The sequence below is a fragment of the Vulpes lagopus genome, unplaced genomic scaffold (genome assembly GCF_018345385.1).
Source record: "Vulpes lagopus strain Blue_001 unplaced genomic scaffold, ASM1834538v1 ctg48, whole genome shotgun sequence".
Classification (NCBI taxonomy): domain Eukaryota; kingdom Metazoa; phylum Chordata; class Mammalia; order Carnivora; family Canidae; genus Vulpes; species Vulpes lagopus.
In genome coordinates, this window is record NW_024570855.1 from 32,374 (window position 1) to 55,728 (window position 23,355).

A 23,355-nucleotide genomic window follows, 5' to 3' on the forward strand; every position below is an offset into this window, starting at 1 on the left:
GGCCCCAGAGCCTCGGGCGTTGAACGGGGTCCCAGTCCCCCGCGGTCAAGTGCTTCCTCCCTCTTGGAGCTTGTCTGCAGATCTCACGCCCGTGCTGTGGGGGCCAGCTGTGGGGTCCTTCTGGGGGCTCCCACCCACCGTGGTGCACTCAGCTGCAGGTTCCCCGTCCTGGCCGCAGGTGGCTGGAAATACTGAGGGTCCTGAGACCCTTCCCCGTCCTGCAAGGACACTCAGGAATTCCCAAAGGGAGACATGTCACCTGTAGACGAGAGCTGCTCTTGGCTCTGGGGGGCCTTCGCCACTGAGGAGGATTCATTCCGGGTCAGGCACTGTCCTCGAGGCTTCATGTCATCACGCCCGCGAAAGCTCACAGCACCCTTAAGGGAGGGATGACCTCTTCTTTGCACAATCAAGGAACGTAAGGCTCAAAAAGGTCACGTAACATCTGCAGGATCACATGCTAGGAAATGCTGGAATCCGGGGGCACCTCCGTGAGGATGCCGCTTCGCCCGGGGGCTCCCGGGAGCGCTACAGGCAGCTGTGCAGAGGAAGTCTCCGAATCCGGCGGGAATTTCAGAGGGTGAGCCCGGCGACGGCGACGGGCCCAGCGCCGGGAGCACTCAGTCCAGGGAGGAGTCAGGTCTGCACAGAGTGTGCACATGCAATTCGGCCACCAGCGGTTTCTACAGCATCATGTGTCTTCAGGTTGACTTTCTGCAAATGCTTTTTTTTAGGTACCATCGGAATAAAAAATTGAAAGCTAAAGGTACAGTAAACACTATCCAAGACATTGATTGTGGGAAGGAGCGCAACAAGGACAGCTTGGGTTGCCCAGAGAGTTCCGGGTGGGAACTGTCCGCCCGTGGACAAGTATTGTCCTCGGTTAAAAAAAAAAAAAAAAAAGATCTTGAGCGCTTATAGAAGTTGCAGGTTCTACTACTAATTCCTATCATCACCTTCATGGAATTTTACTTTCCTGACTCACCATCTTGTTTCTGGGCGTGATCACGACTCTGCATAGTGATCATCCACGTCTGTATTCAAATTTCACCCGACAGCATTACATGTGACTTTTTCATTGTTCTTTTACGATCATTTAGAGCCCATTTTTGATCGAATCCTCTTTAAGCAAAACGAATGCTTTATACATTAAAATCACACTACAGGGGATCCCTGGGTGGCTCAGCGGTTTAGCGCCGCCTTTGGTCCAGGGTGTGACCCTGGAGTCCCGGAATCGAGTCCCACGTCGGGCTCCCTGCATGGAGCCTGCTTCTCCCTCTGCCTGTGTCTGTGCCTCTCTCTCTCCGTGTCTCTCATGAATAAATAAATACGGGCACTGAGGGGGGCACTTGAGGGCATGAGCACTGGGTGTCATTCTATATGTTGGCAAATTGAACACCAATAAAAAATAAATTTACTAAAAAAAATTAAAAAATAAAAAATAAGAAAAAAATTACACTATATGCAAGATCTTATTCCTTAAGATGAGCTACTTACAGGAGTAGTTACAGGCGACTTTTCACTGCCTGGAGAATCCACTGTAAGGAAAGAAAGAAAGAAAGAAAAGATCACGACGTGAGCAGCTTCTAACAGTATCTTGCTTTGGTCCTCGGGGTGGAGCGCAGTTGCTAGGTGAGCCTCCGATCAATTTTTTTGGTAAGCCGAGAGCATTAGAAAATCATTAATGAAGCACACCCTTGAAGCAATTTGAATCCATCACCAAAAGGAGTTATAGGACCAGCGTAGTATGACCGAGCCCATCCATCAGCACCAGGTACTAGACTCTAGGAGCAAAAACGACAGGTGGTAGTGTTGAAGGCCCCTGCGTTGCGGCTGGCTCGCCCGGTTCCCTCACTGTCTGACGTGGAGAATCATCACACAGAGGGAGGCCAGACATCCGGGAAGTAGACAGAGGGACACAGTTAACAAGAGAACCATTACCAGTTCCTGGTAAATGCTTCTATCCTTGGCTAAAAAAAAAGGACAAAAAACGAGTTTGAACGCTTATATTTTGTTTTTTTGTTTTTTGTTTTTGTTTTTTTTTTTTTTAAAGAAAGTCGAATATTATTTCTTCAGATTTTCAAAATCAAAGAAAACTACGAATTTCCTTCCAATTTCAGTCTACGTGGTACTGGCATCAAAGAACTCGCTCTCTGCTAACTGTGTGTCGGAAATGAGCATTTTTCCCCCCGAAATCAGAAATGAAGAAGACGACCAGACATTACTGGCAGCCCCGACAGGGATTTTTGCACAAAGGAGATAAAGCTACCCAGGACGCATTTTACCTGACTGCGAGAAAAACTGGGAGCGCCGCCAAGAGTTCTGAACTCTGAGCGGGAAGCTGGCAGCGCCAGGCGACCCTGGAGCAGATGGCACAACAGAACAGACAGAAAACCGTGAGAACGGGGGTGAGGAGCCAGGAGGACCGAGCTCCCCAGTCCCGAAGGAGGTCTGGCTGTAGTGGCTGCAGGCACCGAGGAGTGGATCTAAAATACAAAATATCTCAATAAAACACATGAAACCTGAAGACGTGGGCGAAAACCAACAGAAATGGGACAGGCCAGGGGTGCCCAGGGGGCTCAGCGGTGGAGCACCTGCCTCGGCCCAGGCCGTGACCCCGGGTCCCGGGATTGAGTCCCGCATCGGGCTCCCTGCACGGAGCTTGCGTCTCCCTCTGCCTGGGTCTCTCAGGAATAAATAAAGAAAATCTTAAAAAAAAAAAAAAAGAAAGAAAGAAAGAAAGCCCGTCCTCAGGGTGGATCAGGACACGGACTTCCAGAGCGAGCACCTGTCTTTGCGCCACGCCAGCACCGAGCCGCCGGGACACCGGGGGGCAGAGGACCGTCACCTCCAGGTGTACTTGATGTTTTCAGGGTATTGGAAGACGTGTGTGTGTTTAAGGGGAATCTGTGCGGTTTTGGGGCTCGCGGCCGGATCTCCAGCAGCCCCGACAGCCAGTCTCTGGACAGGTGAGTCTATAAAAACGGGGAAGTCATCATGGCCCAGGGGAGGGGACAGGAGGCGCCAGGGTCCTAGCCGTGCAGCTTCCTCGGACTCCGCGCGACCACAGACCCGTGGACCCCTGTCATCGAAGCACAGAGAGGTGGCCCCAGCCCCAGGTGCAGGGCCCGGGCCGGAGCATGGGGGCAGACACGTGGAGCCGTGCCTTTTCCCCCCCTCACTTACCCGTTCTGCCCCTGGAACCCTGCTCCTCCCACTCCCACTGAGTTTTTTTTCTGGGCAAAATCCTATGCCTCCCAGGGGTTTTCCGAGTGTGGCCCCTGGATCTGCAGCCTCGGCACCGCCTTTGGGAACTTGTCAGAAATGCGAACCCCCCGGCCCCGGCCCAGACCCACCCAGGCGCTGCAGGCCGCAGCCCAGACGCCCGCATCTTCACCAGCTGGCGCGGAACCCCGGCTCTTACGCACGCTCCAAAATTGCCGCGTTAAGCTGTGAGTCTACAACATACACCCCAAGCTTAAGAAGAACATTTAGAATAGCTCATTGCCACCTGGCATCTTGCTTTGTACTAACACTCCCGCTGCCGCTGTTCTGAAACGACTAGATTATATTATTGGTGCTTATTCTGGGCCAGGTCTTGAGCTAAATAAACACTTTTGTGGGGTCGATCTCATTTCATTAATTCTTCCAATACCCCTATGAAGTCGGCGGTATTTTTACTTCCACTTTACAGCTGGCAGGTGACAATGAGAGATTAAGAGCTCTTGGTGGGGGGGAGACGAGCGAGGATTCGAACCCGGGCTTTCTGTTTCCAGAGCCCGCAACGGCCACTCCAGCTTCCGTGAACCGGACGAGCGCACAGAACAGGTGTGCACCAGATACGATTCTATCTTAAAGACTCATGTTTGAAATGCTCTAGTGCTACTAAGCTTCATTTTTTTTTTTAAATCACTCGATTTCGGTAACACGTGACGTGAAGTCCCTTAGTGAACAGCACGTTTTATAAAATCGGAATGCCCTACCACAGGTAACGGGCTGTCAAAACATGTGAGACAACAAAACTAATTAAGGTGGCTTAAAATAGCTACTTCCCCTCCGTATTACTGATCCGCGCAATTAAAAAGTGGTAAAAAAAAAAATGGGGCAGGCTCAAGATCTGTCTAAATACGGTCCATTGCCGACCCAGTTACGAGACTTTGTTTCTGTCGATTCCCTTCAGGACAGGAGGGCTGACAAATTTAAGACGAACGCTTTGAAGACAGTACTGAACCCGCTTCCATGTTCAGAGACCAGGCACCGCGGCCACTCCCCCCCCCGGGACGTCCTGCTACCCAGTGACAGCCACCGCCTCTCCCAGCCCGCTACTAAGGGGATGAAAGCCGACCCAGGGGCTGCCAGGAGCGGCTGGAGAAGGCTGCTCATCCCCGGAAAAGAAAAAGGAAAAATAAATCCCCAGCCACAACGGCCCTGGACCATCTTCTCTTTGCCTGACCTGATAAATCTATAAAATGTACCGGGAAGAGTAGGTCAAAAAAAAGACAAACAAAACCTGACAGTCTTGCCTCCTAAACTCTGCCTGCTTCTGCCCCTGGACAAGCACTCACACCAGCAAGGCCGGAAGTCTGTTCTGAAGAACACTCTCGCACTCGGCTCCCTTTCTGCTGTTTGGGGGCACCTGGGTGCTCACGGGGAGGAAGGTACCCCAAGAGCGCTCCTAAAGAGCAAAGCGATGCGTTCACAACTATGCATGGCCTGGGGGGCTCCTGGGGAGTCTGCAGCATGCGCTGGATCCGTGGGTGGGAATGATTTCTCAGCCATCATCATGCACACCCTGGAATTACTATGAAACGATAAAATCTGATTTTCTTCTGAAAAATCAGATTGTCAGATTAAATGAATATTTTATAAAGATGAGATAATTAACAATTAATGAAGTTGACATCATACTAGGAAAGATAAACTTTTTATTAAAGTTATTTTTTATTTTGTTGTTGTTTTTTTTTTTTTTTTTTTTTACATTTTGGAGCCAATAACATTATTTTAAGGTATCAAATACTTATGTAGGCTCCCTTATGCCGACAAAATGGTTTTGGCAGCTGGTTTCCTGGCCGGGCCAAATAGAGAATGTAACCTCAGATTTCTGTTCGGAAGTCATTTAATTCAGCCACCATGGACGCTTGCAAACACTACGGCTAATGGGATTTAACATAAAGGAAGTAATCTTCCTTTAAAATAAAGAGTATAAAAAAAAAGTATTTTAGTTAACAGCCTCTTATGGTTTGACTCCCTCGTTGATTTTATCTTATTTCACTTTTCCCTCCTTTCCCCTATGATCCTCTGTTTTGTTTCTTAATTTCCGCATATGAGTGAAAGACTCACTAAACTCTACCTCTGAAACTAATAATACGTAAGTCAACAAACCAAAGATTATGTTAATTCATTGAATAAAATAAAATAAAATAAAATAAAAAAGACCATTTTACTATAGTTGGGCCCAGCAAAACACGTAGAGCTAAAATAAAGCATTTCTTTTACCTTGAGAAATGAGATTTGGCAAATGTAATTGGTTGGTTTCAGATATTTTTTCCAGAAATGGATACGTCAGGGTTGCTTCAGGTTCTGGTGATTTTGGCTTTACCACCTGGATCATGGGCAACAGACAGAAACATTATAAGCAGTGTCCATTAAAAAATGCACAGGTGAAATAAAATTTAATGACTCATGGCAAATACGTAAGTCAATAAACCAAATATGTAACCTTTAAATGGAGATGCTTACCCTTTCCCCAAACCCTTTTGTACTTTCTACATTGATACAGAGGCCAATTTTTTTTTTAGGGAAATCAAACTGGAGCATAAAAATACGATCACTTTTCTCCAAACCCAGAAGATAATATTCAATTTTTGGGATTGTATATCACTCTGTCCCATTTTCTGATAGATCCATCACATATTCTCTACATAATACTGACTACATAATACTGATTTTGTAATGTCAGGAAGTGGGATGTTCCACAATAAGATAAAAGAAAATCTCACTCTGTAAGTGCTGAAAATTAAAATAAAAATAAAATAAAAATAAATAAATAAATAAAAATAAATAAATAAAATATCACCTTCTAATGGACATTATTCTTGAGAAATTATAGAGCCTTCCCATAAACTTACACAAAGCACATTGAAGGCGATGGATTTCCCATGTTGACAAGGAAGTATTATTATAACTATTATCAACTAGTGTCATAGCAATGGGGCCATCAGGAGGTCTTTGAGCCATGTTACACCACTTGTCCTTAGGGTAAATAGTTCCAAAACGACAGGCTTTAAAGATTATGTTTGCTTTCTAAATGAAATAGATTTTTTCTTGTCATTGCTGTTTTTAATTTGTTTTTCCCCACCCTGAATGGCCTTTGGTAGAAGCACCGTCCTTTGGATTTGTTGCTTCCAATCAACTGATTGCTGAAAGACCAGATTAGCAAACACATGTCTGAAATAAGAGTCAGTAGATTCTGAGCAAAGATCTCAAGGAGGGGCATGGCTGTATCAGTTCATGTCCTTTTGGCTGCTTTTATAGGGCTTTCTCAGATTTACTCTGGCTGGTGGTTGTGCTCCCAATAGACTAATTTGAAAGCCAACAGGGCAATTGAGGCTGAAGAGCATTGTTTCATCATAAGCTGATCTGTGATTTGGTTCTCAGGATGATTTAATACCTATAATTTCTTCTTGGTAAAATTTAATTTTTCTTTATGAATAATACATTCAACCCTAATGGAATCCTGAAGAAAATAGAGATAATCACTTCATTCTGCATTACAGAGGTCAACCAGATGTCCATGTGAACTTCGATGTTAAACACGCAGCCAAAGCCAAGGCTTAGATTTACTATAAAGTTGATAACCCCCGAATCTTAACCCCATACCACTTCCTCCATGGTGGAGTCTGACAAAAATGCCTCGGTAATGCTCAGTTGTAAATGAATGCTCCTAGCAGAAATGCTCAAGACCACCTTAAGAGGTGGCAAAAAGGTCAGCCTGTGTGCATGGGCACTTTCTTTCATAAAGGTGACACTCTCAAGTGAAGTCAGGAAACAAAAGCTGTGGCAACGGTGACCTGCTTTCTTTTTCTAAGAGGTATCTCCACAGTAGGGAGAAGGGACGGAAGGGATTCATACGGTGCAAGAAAAGCACTGGGTTCTAAGACCATTATTCCATTTGCTAGACCACTAGTAGAGATTCTTAACCTGGAGTCCACAGAACAGAATTTAGGGGGTGGGTATACTTGGTATCACTTGATACCAAGGAAAACGTGGTAAAATACGTGTGTTTTATGCTTTCACCATAGTATCTTGAGAATACTGTTTACCAAAGGATCCACACACACACACACACACACACACACACACACACAATTAAGAACCCCTGAAAACAATTTTTTCCGTAGTATACGGTAGACATGACACTGGCGGCCCAAAGATGGGTCACACAGATGAGACATGCAGATAAACACTTTTTAGTTTTCGTGTTTATTTTGTTTCATTTTTAAAAACGACACGGTTCTCTTTCCAGTTTAGACTTAAGTGGGGAGGCGGGGAAGCCTACTTGGAAGAAGAATAAATAAATAATAGCTACAAGTGTAATGTGGATAAGGCAAGATCTGCAAAGGTGGGAAATCATGCCTGCCCCCAGTGTTTTCTTACAGGTTAGTTCCTCCGTTCAGAATTCTGGACCACTCTTTAATCCCCTATTTATAACTAGAGGTTGAAATCCCCCCAAAGCATTAAGGCAGTGGGCATTTCTGAGGCTCCGAGGACACAGCGCTATCAGCAACTCGGACCATGGGCTGCGTGCTGTTTGCTGTGGAACACCCACTGTCTAGCACAGTGCCTGGCTTCTAGTAGGGGCACAGTCAATAGAGTAAACGATGGATGGAGTGGAACTAGAGGTGGTAAATTTTTCATTCTAAAGCTATATCCAAACTTAGGGTTAATTTTTAAAGTTGGAACATCACCACCTAGAGTAAGCCAGTGTTCAAGTCCCGGGCTCTCTACTTGGTGGCCTACTGGAATCACCTGGGGCCCTTTCACAAACACAGATGCCTGGGCCCTGCCCCCAGGGAGTCTCATCTATTTGATATGGGGCATGCCTGGAATTTTTAAATTCTAAAGGGTAGCCAAGGATGAGAGCGACTGGTATAAAAGATGAAGACTTTTATTTTTTATTTATTTTTTTTAAAGATAAAGACTTTTAGACAGTGGCTGAAAACAGACCAAATTAATATGAATGAGATGAGACTCCAAGCAAGGAAGAAATTTAATAAAAACAATACATTAAAACTCATTATATCAGAATGATAATTTTCTAGTTTTCTTGCTGTGCAAGTCCAGAGGCATCAGAAGTACCGCTGTTATAAAGCAGGTAAATATTGGAAAGAGAATATTTAGTAAGCTGCAAATATGCAAGCTCATGCACAGCAAACGAACACCTAACCCCAAAGCTTTAGAGCTTGTATTACATTTTCTTTTAAATGTATGTAATTCTTCATAATTAAAAAATTATGTAAAATAAAATTTAAAAGATATTGAGTGAATATATACAGACCAATATATGTCAATTTTTACTAATAGAGGCAGATTTCAGTGACCTTTTCTCTATGTTCTATTTTTTAAGGTTTATGTATTATTTTTTATATGTTTACATATTATCTCTTGATAAATCTGTTACCTGTGTATGTACATCGCTATAAATACAAGTTAAGAAGAACATATAGCTACAGACTGAATGGAGCCTCCCAAGGTTCCTATGTTGACACGTAGGTGATTCGTGTCCTTATAAAAGAGACTCAAGGCAGCTCCCTCATCCCGGCCGCCAAGTGAGGACAGCGATCGGGGAACTGGGAAGCAGGTTCTCATCAGACACCTTGACCTCGGGCTTGCAGCTTCCAGAACCGCAAGGAATAAATGTCTGTTGTTTACAAGCCACCCAGTCCGTGGGAGTCTGCTCTAGCACCCCGATGGCCTAATGCACACACTTTTCTATATGCATTTAACTTTTTTTGTTTGTTTGTTAAAACATGGAACATGTAGCACATTTGTAGTTAGAAAAAAAAAATACCCATTAAAGATAGGAATAGATTCAGAGAGAAAAGACATCTTCATTCTGAAAAGTGCCACTTTATCAATCAGTTCACTTCAGAAGCCGGTTGCAACATGAAGCCGCGCTCATTTGGGATATGCACTTCACCTTTTGGGACAGCACCAACTCCACCTTCCCACTCATTTCATTTCCCAGTTTCTTCTGGTCTTCTTCTGGCGGCACATCGTTCCTCCGCTGGGGGCTGGAGGGAAACTCTACAAAGGGCACAGTCGGGCTGGACCGAGTCACAGTTGTCGTGAAATGCTGTGGCTCTGAAATGGAGTGACATTCAGAGACATGAAACAGAAGAGGGAAACCACATCAAGGACCATTTATCCCGTGATGCCGCAAAACACACCAGTCCATATCCCCCCTGGGCGATAGGAAGTTGGACTGTAGTGTGATGAGAGGTGTTAAAGAGCCTCAGATGCCAGAGTTTTCTAGGCTCTTTCAAGATATTAAAAAAAAAAATCACACAACATTAAATACATCAAAGAACCCCACTATGGAAAATATAAGTTGTTAATAAGAGTCGCAGTCTCCATGTGAATGACACTACACGGAGCAGAACGCTGGTGCAAAATATTATGGCAGGCGGGCTGGTTGGGAGAACATTTAAAGAGTTTCTACCCAAACGACTGAGTCGCAGCCTGAGTCTTTTCTTTCATATTCCTTTTTTCTTTTCTTTTCTTTTCTTTTCTTTCATATTCCAATGCTCCTTTTGAACAGAACATTTTCATAACTGGAATGTGTTAAGGGTTGCGTGGTATATAGAATGCAATGAAAACAAAGTGTTCTCTGATTATATAAAGGAGACTCAGGGATAGTCTAGACTCAGGTACAGTCTAGAGCGAGGGCCGTATCAAAAGGTGGAAGTGCTATCTAGTTTGAAAAAACATATGCTGAAATTCTTAGCATATTTTAAAACATTTATTTTTTAAATACATTTTAAAATAATTTGGGATTTAGAGGAGGGTAAGAGGTTTTTACATCTGCCAAAAGACGAAACATGTTAAAAGTACTGAGGAACATTACCTTAGGGAACGTTCATACTCACTGTCCACACGAGTAGCATTTACTTCATTCATTCATTCATTCATTCATTCATTTTACTTTATTCTTTTTTTTTTCCTTTTCTTTATTCTTTTAAACTATTCCCCAGCGGTTTTCATTTGAGCATCTGTTTTTGTGATATATTTTTGGTTTATATCTTATTTAGTGATGTGCCGTGTACTAAAATAGGACCCGCAGTTCTTAAGCATCGTTTATTTGGGGAAATATAATCCTTCTGGTGATGGAGATACACTTTCAAAATAACAAAAAAACACCACAGGAGCAAAAAAGTATGTGTGGGCTCCGGTTGCTACAGCAAAGACCAGTCACATCCCGGGATTCCCCCAGGCAGCCTGCAGGTGGCAGCAGGACCACACCAGTGCCAGCGCCTTCACCGACTACGTTTCTCAGGCTCAGCGGGAGAAATCCTTGACTATTTTCATTGTATCTTAAGAGTTAGGACATCTACCATCTACCTTAAAACTAGTTTGTTAGCGAACAAACCTGATGGGGCGAGTTCTGTATTTCCTTTCTGTGTTTTTCCACCATCATTCTCATCCTCTTGACTGTTGGGTTCAGTTTCCTCAGTGGTTGCCTGAAAAAAATAATTTTTCCCCCTTTGAATAAATGATCTCTTTGAAAGTTCTAAAGGGTAAAAGATTTCTTCCTTTCTTTCTTTTGAATAGTAAGTTTTAGGCCAATGAGGTAAATTGCCTTTATGAGTTCATTGCTTTTCCATTTCCCGGGTAGCCTTACTAGGAAAGGCTGGATTGCTTGGAAAGAGATAGTCGTGAAGGTGAAGGGGGCAATAGGAGTTCACAGGCACCCACCACCTCCCCACCTCCTCTGGCCACCCCAGATGCACATCTCACTTCTCCTTTCCCATCACCACTGAATTTTCAAAGTCACAGTCACCGCACACTTGCTCCCAAATGTCTTTAGTGTTGGCTTAGGGTCATATCACCAGTGAAAAGAAATCTTTTAAAGTTATAATTAGCTCGTCTTCAGCACAGATGCCTATGACTCTTAGCACTGTGGGTTTTGGCCTTGATGTTCTCTTTCTGGGCTCTCAAGAACTATTGCCTGATTTCTCATTCTCTCTCTATACTAAACTTCAACTATTTTCCATCACCTGTGCTGAATCGCCCTCAAGTGGATCAGCTGTTCTCATGAACTCACCATTATGTTCTCCACCCATTTATGAGTCGTACTTTCATCTCCAGCCCAAGCACCCATCAGAGCTTCAGTCTGGCACATCGGTGTCATGGTAAATGACTCACGCTCAACGTGCTAAAAGTTACCTTCAAGTAAGCCCTCCCCCAAACTCACAATTTCTGTTTACGATATTAGTTCTCCCTAGTACACAAATTAAACTCGGAAGTGCTTCCTGACTCGTATCTCACGCGTGCCCGTCATTTGCCAAGTCTTGCCAAGGTTCTAACACAATAGTTTTCATATGCATCCCTTCCTTTCTGTTTCTATAAGCTAGGGCCTAAGTATATCCTTGACTCCCATGCTCTTCCACTAAGGGGTCTCTCTGACTCTTGGTGTCTAATCCACCTGGCACATCACCATGATGTTCATCTCTTTCAGTAGTACCTCAGTTAATCACTTTTATGCCTGTGTTCCTTTCTTTCAGGAGTACTTCAATTTATCTGTTTTATGCTTCATAAAATTTATAACATTAAAAAAAATTTGAATGACCTAAATGTCCAACAATTGGAGATGGCTGAATGAATTACAGCATGTCCATAGAAGGAAATACTATGCAGCCATTAAAAATGGTATTGAATAATAGTTAATGATATGGGAAAATACTTATTATCTAATGTTGAGCCAAAAAATATAAACTGCATATCCAGTATGATGCCTACAGATATAAGATTTTACACATGCTATATTTATACACACAAATATACCTGCTAAAAATATATAAAAATGTCTTTTTATATAAAAGACAGTAAGGAAATATACTAAAATGTTAATAGTGATTATTTTGGATGACTTTTTCTTCTTTATAAATATATTTCCTATATTCTAAAATATTCTCCAATGACTATATGTATTGCTTCTGATTCAGAAAACAAAACCAATGTAATTTTACATTATCTTTACTTGGGAGCCAATTGATTCCAGGGAGATTTCAAAATTCTCCCACTGATATTATAGTAGTTGCTTGATAAAAGTAATTCAAAGGATGACTAAATACTGGCTAAAATATACTTGAACAATCAAAGAAAACAAATTAATAACTATTATGTTTTTTAGTCATAGTGTCTTATTGTAAAGGGCTGAATTTGAATTTTTAAAATATGTATGAAATAATACATTTTAAAAGGTTTTAAGATAAATATTAAAATTGGTTTCAGAAAAGGCATTATTAAGTACTTTATAAAATATCTGCATGGGTTCTCAAAAAGCAATGCATTTATTGACATCTTATAAGTACATATATACAAGTATATATATTTTACTCCTAAATCGATTTGCCTTTCACCCAACCAAAATGAAAGCTCTTAATAGTTAATGCATTGGTGGAAATTGTTATTGAATTCTTTAAAAACAAAAAAAAACTTTATGAAAGAATGCAAGAATGGTTCAACTATGTAAATCATAAAATGCGATATACCATATTAATGAAGTGAAGGATAAAAATAATATGCTCATCTCAATAGATGCAGAAAGAACATTTGACAAAATTCAACACTTATTCATGATAGAAGTGCTCAACAAATTAGGTACAGAAGAATCTACTTAAACATAATAGGGGCCATATTTGACAAGTTCATAACTAACATAGTATTTACTGGTGAAAGCTCAAAGCCTTTCCTCTAGGATCAGGAACAAGACAAGGGTGCCCAATCTTCCTGCTTCTATTCAGTATAGTAGTGGAAGTCCTAGCCAGAGCAATTAGGCAAGAAAAAGAAATAAAAGGCATCCAAATAGGAAAGGATGAGGCAAAATTATTTCTGTTTGTAGATGATATGCTCTTATATATACAGAAAACGGTAAAGACTCCACCAAAAAACTGTTAAAACTAATAAATGAATTCAATAAAGATGCAGGATACAAAATCAATATACAACATAAAAAAAGAAGAAAACAATCCTGATTACAACAGCATTGAAAAGAATAAGATACTTAGAAATAAATTTAACAAAGGTGAGAGATTTGTATACTGAGAACTAAAACATGGCTGAAGGAATTGAAGAAGACACTTATAGCTTATGTTCATGGATTATTAAAATGTCCATACTACCCAAAGAAATCTACAGATTCAGTGCAGTCCCTAACAAAATTCCAATGGCATATTCGCAGAAAGTTTTAAAAACCCCTAAAATTCATATGGAACTACAGAAGATCCTAAATGGCTAAAGCAATCTCGAGCAAGAAGAGTAACGCTGGAGACATCATACTTCCTGATTTCAAACTATATTAGCAAAAGCTACAGTAATTGAAAAGCTACAGACAATTGAAGCACTGTCATACAAGCAGGTACATAGATCAATGGAATAGAACAGAGAGCCCAGAAATCAACCTACACTTTTATGGTCAACTATTTTATTTTTTTATGGTCAACTAATTTTTGACCAGAGCACCAAGAACACAGAATGTATAATGGATTTTTTCCACAAATGGTGTTGGGAAACTGGATCTCTACATGTGAAAGAATGAAATTTGATTCTTACCTGATACCATACACAAAAATCAATGTCTAAATGGGATAAAGACTTAAAACTGCAAAACTCCTAGAAGAAAGCAGGAGAAAAGCTCCTTGGTATTGGTTTCAGCAATGATTTGACACCGAAAGCACAGGCAATAAAAGCAAAAATAAACCAGTGGGATTACCACAAACTAAAAAGGTTCTTCAGAGAAAAGGAAACAACAGGATGAAAGGGTAACCTATACAATGGGAAAGATATTTGCAAATCATATATCCAATAAGGAATTCATATCCAAAAATACACAGGCATCTTACAACACCATAGCAAAAAAAAAAAAAAAAAAAGGCACAAATAATCCAATTAAAATAGTTAAATAGTATATGAAAAGATGCTCAACATCTCTAATCATCAGGGAAATCAAAACTACCACAATGAGATATCGCCTCATACTGTTATTAAGAATGACTTAAGAATTAAGAATGACTGTTATTAAAAAGTCAAAGGTAACAAGTGTCATCAAAGGTGCAGAAAAGTGAATTCCTGTACACTCATGGTGGGAATGTAAGTTGCTATAGCCATTGTGGAAAACAGCTCCTTGAACAATCAAGAATAAAAAAATAAAAAACAGAACTATCGTATGATCTAGCAATTTCACTTCTGGGTACATATCCAAAGAAAATGAAATCAGGGTCTTGAGGAGCTATCTGCCCTCCACGTTCACTGCAACATAGTTCATAATAGCCAACCTAAGGTTGATGGATGAAAAGATAAAGAAAATGTGATGTTTAACTATTATATTACATGTATAATGAAATACATAAGTGTGGTGATATATAAATATTAATATTATATACAAATATATCATTCGTGCATGTATAATTTGTATCTATATACGAATAAACACCTATCTCTTATCTAACTATACACACACACATATACAGACACAGCGGGATATTACTGAGCCATGAGAAAGAAGGAAATTCTGCTATTTACAACATGGATGAACCTGGAGAGTCTTAGGCTAAATGAAATAAGCTGACATAGAAAGACAAATATTGCATGATCTCAGTTATATATGGAGCCCAGTTACCACAGGCTGGGGTGCGGGGGGAAAGGGGACAGAAAGTAGGGTCTGGGGGAGGGGATCGTGGGGAGTTATTGTTTAATGGGTGACGAGTTTTGGTTTTGCAAGATGAAAAGAATTCTGGAGATGATGGTGGTGACAGTTGCACATTATGAAAGTACTTGATACCACTGAAGAGCACACGTAAAAATGGGTACGATAGTAAATTTTATGTTATGTGTTGCCACGATACATAAATTGGAATAAAAAAATTTGCTTCAATAAAAAAAATTGAAAAAAAAAACGCTGTAAAAAATAAATAAAAATTATTTGCAAATTTTCTAAGCTTTTAAAAAAAGCACTAAGAAACTTTAGGCAACAAGACTTTTGAGCTTCTAAAAGATTTTACAATAGCATCTAGTGGCAAAAATAGCATCCTCTTTTGGAGGATGGGGTGATTTTGAACTCATAATTAGATGGGCATTTTCTTTCTTTTTTAAAAGATTTTATTTATTTGAGACAGAGAGTGAGTGTGAGACTGAGAATGAGCAGGGGAGAGGGAGAAGGAGAAGTAGACGCCTCACTGAGCTGGGAGCCCGACGCGGGACTTGATCTCAGGACCCTGGGATCACGACCTGAGCTGAAGGCAGACGCTCAACTGACTGAGCCCCCCAGGCGCCCTGATGCACATTTTCTCATGATGGATTATTATGTATCAATTCTGGAAGAACATAATATTAAATTAAAATATACTTTTAAAAACGGAATAAGCACCATATTTGTATTATTTGATCAATTCTGTAACTTTTTAATATATTACCAAGCCTGAGTTGAATCCCTTCAAAGAGACTTAATGACTGGAAATAGTTAAAGTCTCTTTTATCATATGTGATACGCACGTGGTACACGTGTTTGCATTCTTACATAAATGGCTGATAGAAAAGCAGTATTTGAAGATCGACCAGCCTCGCATGACAAAAGAATAAGTTAGATTTTATAATTTAACACACTCCCGCACCACACAGAGAAATATGAATATGTGGTAGTAGTATTTTTATGATGTCCATATATAAACTACTATCAGAAATACTGATTTTTAGCCTGTGCCCCCAAATTCATTATAGAAAACTATCTGACGTTGGAAGACAAATTTACAGATTTAAATATTGGTGAAGAATGCTTTTGAGAATACTAGTGTTTCCGATCACTAGGAACAAAAGAAAGAACTATAAAAACCGGGCCAAGCCTTCCTGCTCCAAAAATGAACAAAGACATGGGCACAGTTATCACATCTCGGATGCCAAGTCTAAGTCGTGTTCCTCTGGGTACGACCTAGAAAGGGTATATACGCTCCTTCTCGTGATGCGCTGCCGGCGGTAAGATACAGAGCGATTTAGAGACCTTCAAATGCGGAAAGTGTGCCACTTGGAATCCAGGAAATAATTCATGAAGCCCTTTAGACATAATTTATAATGCGCAGGAGACAAAATCCTCCAGCACTCCTTCACTGAGGATTATTTTCCTCGCACATCACATTCCAGTACGAGTTTACTTATGCATGACTAATGGAGCATTTCCATTTCCAAGAACTCTCAGATTTCAGAATTCATTTCTCTCTGGCTTACCGCTCAAACACTGAGCTCCCAGACGACCCTATTTACCTTCCCTTAAACACGATGCTTTAGACGTTATGTCCCGTCATTACCTTTGATACTGCGTTTACCACGTGTCAGTGCTGTCGGAGCACCTGACAGGGCTTATCTCACTTGATGCTCACAGCAGCTTGGAACGTAGGTATCAATAGGATTCTCTTAATACAGGTGAGGAAACTGAGGCCCAAGGGGCTATGTGGCTTATGTAGGGTCAGTGCTAATAGGCAGAGGCGGTGGGAACCTTGGGCCCAGTGCTGGCAACCTCAGGGCTCCATCGTCTGGGCTCAGACTCACGCCCACCTCTGTATCGTCCCCAGGTGTGTAAAGGTTTTGGTTGTTAAGACGAAATATAAGAACCTGAGAATCCCCAAGTTTATTGCTGAAATGATTCAAACTGCCCTTTCCATTCCCTTCCCTTGTCATCCATTCTTCTTCTCATCTGTTTGTTCTGCAGAAGATGAGAACTCCCTGGAATCTCTCAGAACAGGAGGCAATCTGGCCAAGACTCCACTTCCGAGGGCAGCTCGAGACCTGACTGCCCCTAGCCACCACCCCATCTTGGGGCCCTCCACCCAGGCCAGGTTCTGCGGGGTCGGGGGAGCACGCAGCACAGCACCTGGCACCGAGCAGATATGTAATCCGGGTCAGGTGAGCAAATATTCTGTGCATTATTTATGGAATTCACACTCTCAAGCTTACTTTAAACACACAGTAGTCACCCAAGTCAGGTTATTAGCTAGCAAAATATTCAGGGTAAATGAAGAGAAAAAACAAGCTATGACACATTTGAATAACATGAGCCCATTTAATAAATATTTTATATGCACGGAGAGAAAGAAGAGGACACACATTTAAAAAGAAATCTTAGGATCCATTTCCATATGGCTGGAGCCATATGCAGTTTTATTTCCTTTATACTGTTCTGTGTTTTGCAATATGCTTAGACTATGGATGAATCTTGAACAAAGGTGGGGTTGGGGGCGCTGACCCCTCTGCACAGTCAAAAATTCATGTGTAACTTTTGACTCCTCAAAAACTATGCTAATAGCCTATTGATGGCCAGAAGCCTTACCGATAACATAGTCGATTAATACAGTGTTTGTTATATATATTCCATATGTATGTTTTTAAAAGATTTTTTATTTATTCATTAGAGAGAGAGAGAGAGAGAGAGAAGGGAGAGGCAGGGGGAGACGGAAAGGGAGAAGCAGACTTCCTGCCACATGGGGCTCGACCCCAAGACCCCGGGATCATGACCTGAGCCAACAAAGGCAAACGCTTAACCAACTGAGCCACCCAGGCGCCCCCCATACATATTCTTAAAATAAAGTGAGGAAATGTCACTAAGAAAACCATAAGGAAGAGTAAATACATATAGTATATATAGAAACAAATCCACACCTAAGTGGACCCACGTTCGAAGTGTGTTGTTCAAGAGTCAACGGAGGATGTAATCAAGGGAAATCCCCCAAAACAGTTTGATTAACTTGTGTCTGGCTATTGCATCTTGAAAGTTTGTTATCTTTGTCCTCACATTACTACTTCAAAGGAAATGAGATCAAAATTGGCAGTTCCAAGCAGTCCCGATGGGCTGGGAAACTGGCCTGGGACAGACCAGACTTGCTGGAAATGGCACTTTCTGATCTGTACGTTCCTTTGGTTCCAGCTACCGGGAGCAAAGCCTTCCCTTCTCCACCCGGTAACACTGCCTCAAGAATGAAAACAAGTAAATAAGAACAGAGCCCTGGACCCGAGTAAATAAGAATACAGAAAGGTGACGGGGCCTCGGCCCCCAGTTGGCCTCTCCCGGACGGAGAACCAAGATGCAGGCTGGCTCTGGTGCCAGACAGCCTCGGGCCCACGGGTGGGTGGTGGCAGCTTCCTGGCCGCAGAGGAACCTGGTGTGGCCACAGGCTCCCCTGGCGTCTGGCTGCTAGGTCTAACCAGGATCTGCCCGCTGGGTTGACCTAGACCGCCACACGGGAGGAGGAACTAGAAATACGAAGCCGGAGAGCAGGAACGTCCTGAGACCCAGAGCTTGGGTGGTCCCGTTTCCAGGATGGAGCTGGATTGATGGTTTGACCTCTACGGGTTGGAAGAGGTGATACCCAAAGTGCTTTCTTCCCTGAGCTTCTCTTCTGTGACTAAGTGATTTCCTGGCTTCGGTCTCGAATAACTTATCTGGACAGAAGCCTGGAAAATCAGTCTATTTATGTCTTGGCACCATGACCCAGGTATCACATATGCCATGCATGTGTTTCCCCACCCACTTTTATACCTCCGAGTATCTATTTTCACTGGATGAAAGAGGATCTACATGGAGAACCAGACTCCCCATTCCTTAGACTTTTTCTTTTTTGCTTAAGTTTTTTTGAACCAACGATGTGAGGCTCCGGTCCAGGTAAGATGGGCTAGTTTGGATTTTTTAAGAAATCGTCTCGGATGTATACTTTTTTTGAAGTCTGTGAATGCTTCTGAACCTCAACAGTTTTAACGGCTTTTAATCACACACTCTTACAGTTACTTCTCGACAGAGAAAAAGTTTCTAAAGAAATGCCTGTTGGCATTTGACATCTGAAAGGAATTTGCAGTTGGTTTCAGTCGTAAGGAAAACAGCACCTACTCAAATGCCTTCCCCCCGCTCTCACTGCAAAGTGAAATGTTCTAAGCAAGATCTAATTGTCTCTTTTCCTGGGTCAGGCCATGTTAGTAAAGTACTGAATTTTCAAGACGAAGGCTTAAGGCTGATATTATCAAGGTTGAAAAAAATTCACCTACCTAATTACTTGGCTTGAGAAAAGCAGGCCAAACAGTCCAAACAGTGACTAGTGAGGTTTGGTCCTGGGTCAATGGGCAAGAATTGCCACAAATTGGATAGGAAGGTGCTGGCCAGCAGGGGGGCTTGCATGACACCCCCGGGGACCTGCTGGTGAGTGGGAGCTGATCAGCAGGGTCTAGATGGCAGAGGGAAGCCAGAACTGGGCAAGAGGGGGGTGATGGGGGGCCAGGAGCACGGGGGAAGCACCACAGGAGCACCTGCAAGGGCAATCATCTTCTGGAAGGAGCTACTCCCATCTGCACGTTTCTTAGTGAATTCCAGCCGGAAGGACCGACAAGCCGAGCTGGACGGTGACAAGAAATTCATCCCATTTGTCTGAAATTCGCACCTGAGCACAATGGTCATTTTGATGATCTTGGTTTAAGCTAAGAAACATTACTGAAAAATATACCATGACTGTCTCCCATCTGTTGTACAACCATTATTACATATACTGTAAGGGCACCTCTGTCCTTGAGCCGCCTTGACGTCCGCCAAGTGCTCTCTGTACATGAATCCTCACACCAACCATCGGATGACGTGCTCGCATTGTCTTTGTCTTTCATATAAACTGAGGCTCAGGTGGGGTTAGATCTCTGACCTACTGCACAGAGTAGTATACTACTCTTGGTATTTTAGGAAAATGGTCATTTTTGGTACCACAGAGGAAGAGGTTCAAATATAAATACAACTCGCAGTGGGTCTAGATTTGGGGGAGACAGAAACATCTTTCTGCAGGTTATTGAACAGGATAAATTCACCATCAGAGAAGAACTTACAACTTATTTTCTAACCTGGGATTCCAAGAGTCTGGATTTATGCTATGACATGATTTTCTTACAGGAGCCAATATTTTTAAATGCTTAATTAAAAAAAAAAAGTGTTAGGCTTCTGCTGGGAAATATCTCAGGGATAATCAGATGAAGCCGTGGGAGGCAGGATCCCCCTGCTTGTAGCGTGTAGTATCCCAGTCACCCTCGTCGCCTCTTCACCTTGTGACTCCCTCTTGGGATCGTCTCGTGGATTCCTTATCACCGTTCCTCATCGTCCATGCCTTTGCTCCCACTATTCCCGACATGCTCCATACCAATGGGAATCCCACATCTAAGGCCAAATTTCAAAATCTCTATCCCACACAAAACCCTTCCCATAACCCCAACCTATGACGGTCTTACCTGTTCTTTGCAATCTTACATCCCTCTAGTCTTCTGACCCTGTTGATCCAGCACTTTTTAGAAAAAAGATTTTATTTATTTATTCCTGAGAGACACAGAGAGAGGCAGAGACACAGGCAGAGGGAGAAGCAGGCTCCCTGCAGGGAGCCCGATGCGGCACTTGATCCTGGGACCTGAGATCACGCCTTAAGCAAAGGCAGATGCTGAACCACTGAGCCCCCCAGGACCCCTAACAGGCCTAGTTTAATTTCAGATCCATTTCTAAAGTTAGAGAGCAACGGTCCCAAGGGTTTTCAGGGACAAAGGTGAGGCAGGAAGCAACCAAAGAGATGACATAGCGTGAATCACACGACAGTGGTGGCGCTGACCTCACAGGCTGAGCCTCCAACCTCACCCCATCCCCTCCCACTGGAGCCCGGCAGTCGCCCCTCTCTGCGGCGGCACCCCACGGTCTGAAGGAGTGCTCCTGCCCACGGCTGCTGTGCCCTTGGGACAGCTCCAGCTCGCCCTGGACAACTGTGACATTTTCGTGGTGGGTGAGGCTACTCCTCTGTAGAGAGTGCATCTGTTGGGAATGCAATTTTTGGAAGAAAGACACCATTTAAAGAGAACACTATTCCTTTGACTCCCCACTCTGTGGGGCCAATGAATTAGAAAACGGAACCGAGTCCAAGCTGGTATCAGGCCCCAGGAGGCCCCTGTTTCAAGCTGGTCGCCATACCCTGCCCTGACCAGTCAGGCCCACCCCTTCCCCAGGGATACACCGGCTGTCACGCAGTGAGAAGTGCTTTTCTTGGCGTGTGGTGGAGGAAGTAAAATGGGGAGTAGGTTTACTAGAGAAGAGAGTCCTTTAAAATGACGCTGGAGATAACACATTGGGAATGGAAAACTTCTGGAGTCAGGGACTGTGAGTATGGAGACGTTATAATGATGCACCGACATTTCGTTGTCTAGCAGGCACACGCGGAGCCACCTCCCCATTAAATACTGCCACGGCCCCGCATCGGTTGACCAAGGGCATCGAGGCCCAGAGGCAGCGCAATGAATGCTTCCTCCTCGAAACCACCAGGGCTTCTTGAGCCAGAAATTACTCTGAACCAGACACTCCTTCCTTCCTTCCTTCCTTCCTTCCTTCCTTCCTTCCTTCCTTCCTTCCTTCCTTCCTCCCTCCCTCCCTCCCTCCCTTCCTTTTCTCTTTTCTTTTCTCGTTTCTTTCTTCCTTCCTTTTTTTTTTTTTTTTAAGATTTTATTTATTCATGGGACACACACAGAGAGGCAGAGACACAGGCAGAGGGAGAAGCAGGCTCCATGCACCGGGAGCCCGACGTGGGACTCGATCCTGGGTCTCCAGGATCAGGCCCTGGGCTGAAGGCAGACGCTCAACCTCTGAGCCCACAGGTGCCCCTTTCTTCTTCCTTCTTCCTTTTCCCCTTCTTCTTCTTCTTTTCTTCTTCTTCTTCTTCTTCTTCTTCTTCTTCTTCTTCTTCTTCTTCTTTCTTCTTTTCTTCTTCTTCTTCTTCTTCTTCTTCTTCTTCTTCTTCTTCTTCTTCTTCTCCTCCTCCTCCTCCTCCTCCTCCTCCTCCTCCTTTCTTCTTCTTTAAAAGAGGTCTTTATTTTAGAGAGAGAGCACACATGGGAGGGGCAGAGGGAGCGGGAGAGAGAACCCCCACAGACTCTGCACCGAGTGCAGACCCAGACACGAGGCTCCATCCCACGACCCTGAGATCAGGACCTGAGACGAAACCAGGAGCCGGATGCTTGACCGACTGCCCCACCGGGCGCCCCTAAACTAGGCAGTTTTTTCAAGTAAGGGGCATATACAGGAAGAGCCTCCCAGGCTTTTCCATGAGTTTGGACCCACACCTTGATCCCGCCTGGATCAGTGGCTCAGGGGAAGGAAGCCCAGCAGGACACCTTCGGATCAGAGCTCTCCTGGTTATACTGTATGAATTTCTGAAGTAACCTGATTCCTTTCAGATCATCTGATTTTGCTCCTCCTCAAACAAGACACTTCAGGGGACAATGCAACAAGTGTGAAATATTTTGGTCCCTCTTCGCTTTGACCTCCGGGTGCTTAACGACTTTTAAAGTGGAAAATGCGGGATCACTGGGTGGCGCACTGGTCTAGCGCCTGCCTTTGGCCCAGGGCGCGATCCTGGAGACCCGGGATCGAATCCCATGTCGGGCTCCCAGTGCCTGGAGCCTGCTTCTCCCTCTGCCTATGTCTCTGCCCCCCTCTCTCTCTCTGTGACTATCATAAATAAATTTAAAAAAAAATTTAAAGTGGAAAATGCCTGCCCCTAAAAAGAGAAGACATTGCTTTTTGGAGAATTTTGCTCCCTGTAAAAATGAGAGAATTACTAATCATCAAGAATGAGTATATTTTTTAAAGGGAGGCTATGCTTCTCTACAAACCAACAAACCCCTTGCTCTTTCTTAGGAGTCTGCTGCTTAATGCCACAGAAAAAGCTGTTTTTTCTTCTAAAGGGTTAAAGACTTAGAGCAAGTTTGGGCTTCATACCGTAACCTCGTCGCTTTAACTTCTGTTGGGAATAAAATCTATTCATCCAAGGGCAGGGTTTCCCCCAAACTCAAACAACAAAATGGTCAGAGGGCAGAACTGGTTAAGAGGTAGAAAGCAGACATGTGCCCGATAGCAGAGCCCTCAGGGTTTGTTCTCATACTCAGTCGGCTGTGCCCGAGTCAGCCCTGTGTCCCTCTATTACATGGCAGGTGTCACGGGACAAGCATGGCACCAGAACATTGCTTTTCCCAAGGAGAATGAGAAAGAGCTGTGCTGGAGAGTATGTGCAAAGGGCCTGTGGCCTGACAGAGTCA

At 43.2% G+C, this 23,355-nt stretch overlaps 1 protein-coding gene across 16 annotated transcripts in view; it reads right to left on the reverse strand.

Annotated features, from left to right (window-relative positions):
- LIMCH1 (LIM and calponin homology domains 1) overlaps nucleotides 1-23,355 on the reverse strand; it is a 302,543-nt gene that overhangs the window by 23,994 nt on the left and 255,194 nt on the right. For 9 of the 16 annotated variants that reach the window (XM_041742403.1, XM_041742398.1, XM_041742396.1 and 6 more), the window contains 5 exons: nucleotides 10,649-10,739; nucleotides 9,200-9,363; nucleotides 5,497-5,602; nucleotides 2,286-2,486; nucleotides 1,498-1,538 (listed from right to left, as the gene is read on the reverse strand). In XM_041742403.1, the coding sequence (XP_041598337.1) occupies nucleotides 1,498-1,538; nucleotides 2,286-2,486; nucleotides 5,497-5,602; nucleotides 9,200-9,363; nucleotides 10,649-10,739 (603 nt within the window). The remainder of the gene's footprint in view (nucleotides 1-1,497; nucleotides 1,539-2,285; nucleotides 2,487-5,496; nucleotides 5,603-9,199; nucleotides 9,364-10,648; nucleotides 10,740-23,355) is intronic. The other 7 variants (XM_041742412.1, XM_041742409.1, XM_041742411.1 and 4 more) reach the window with 2 other exon arrangements.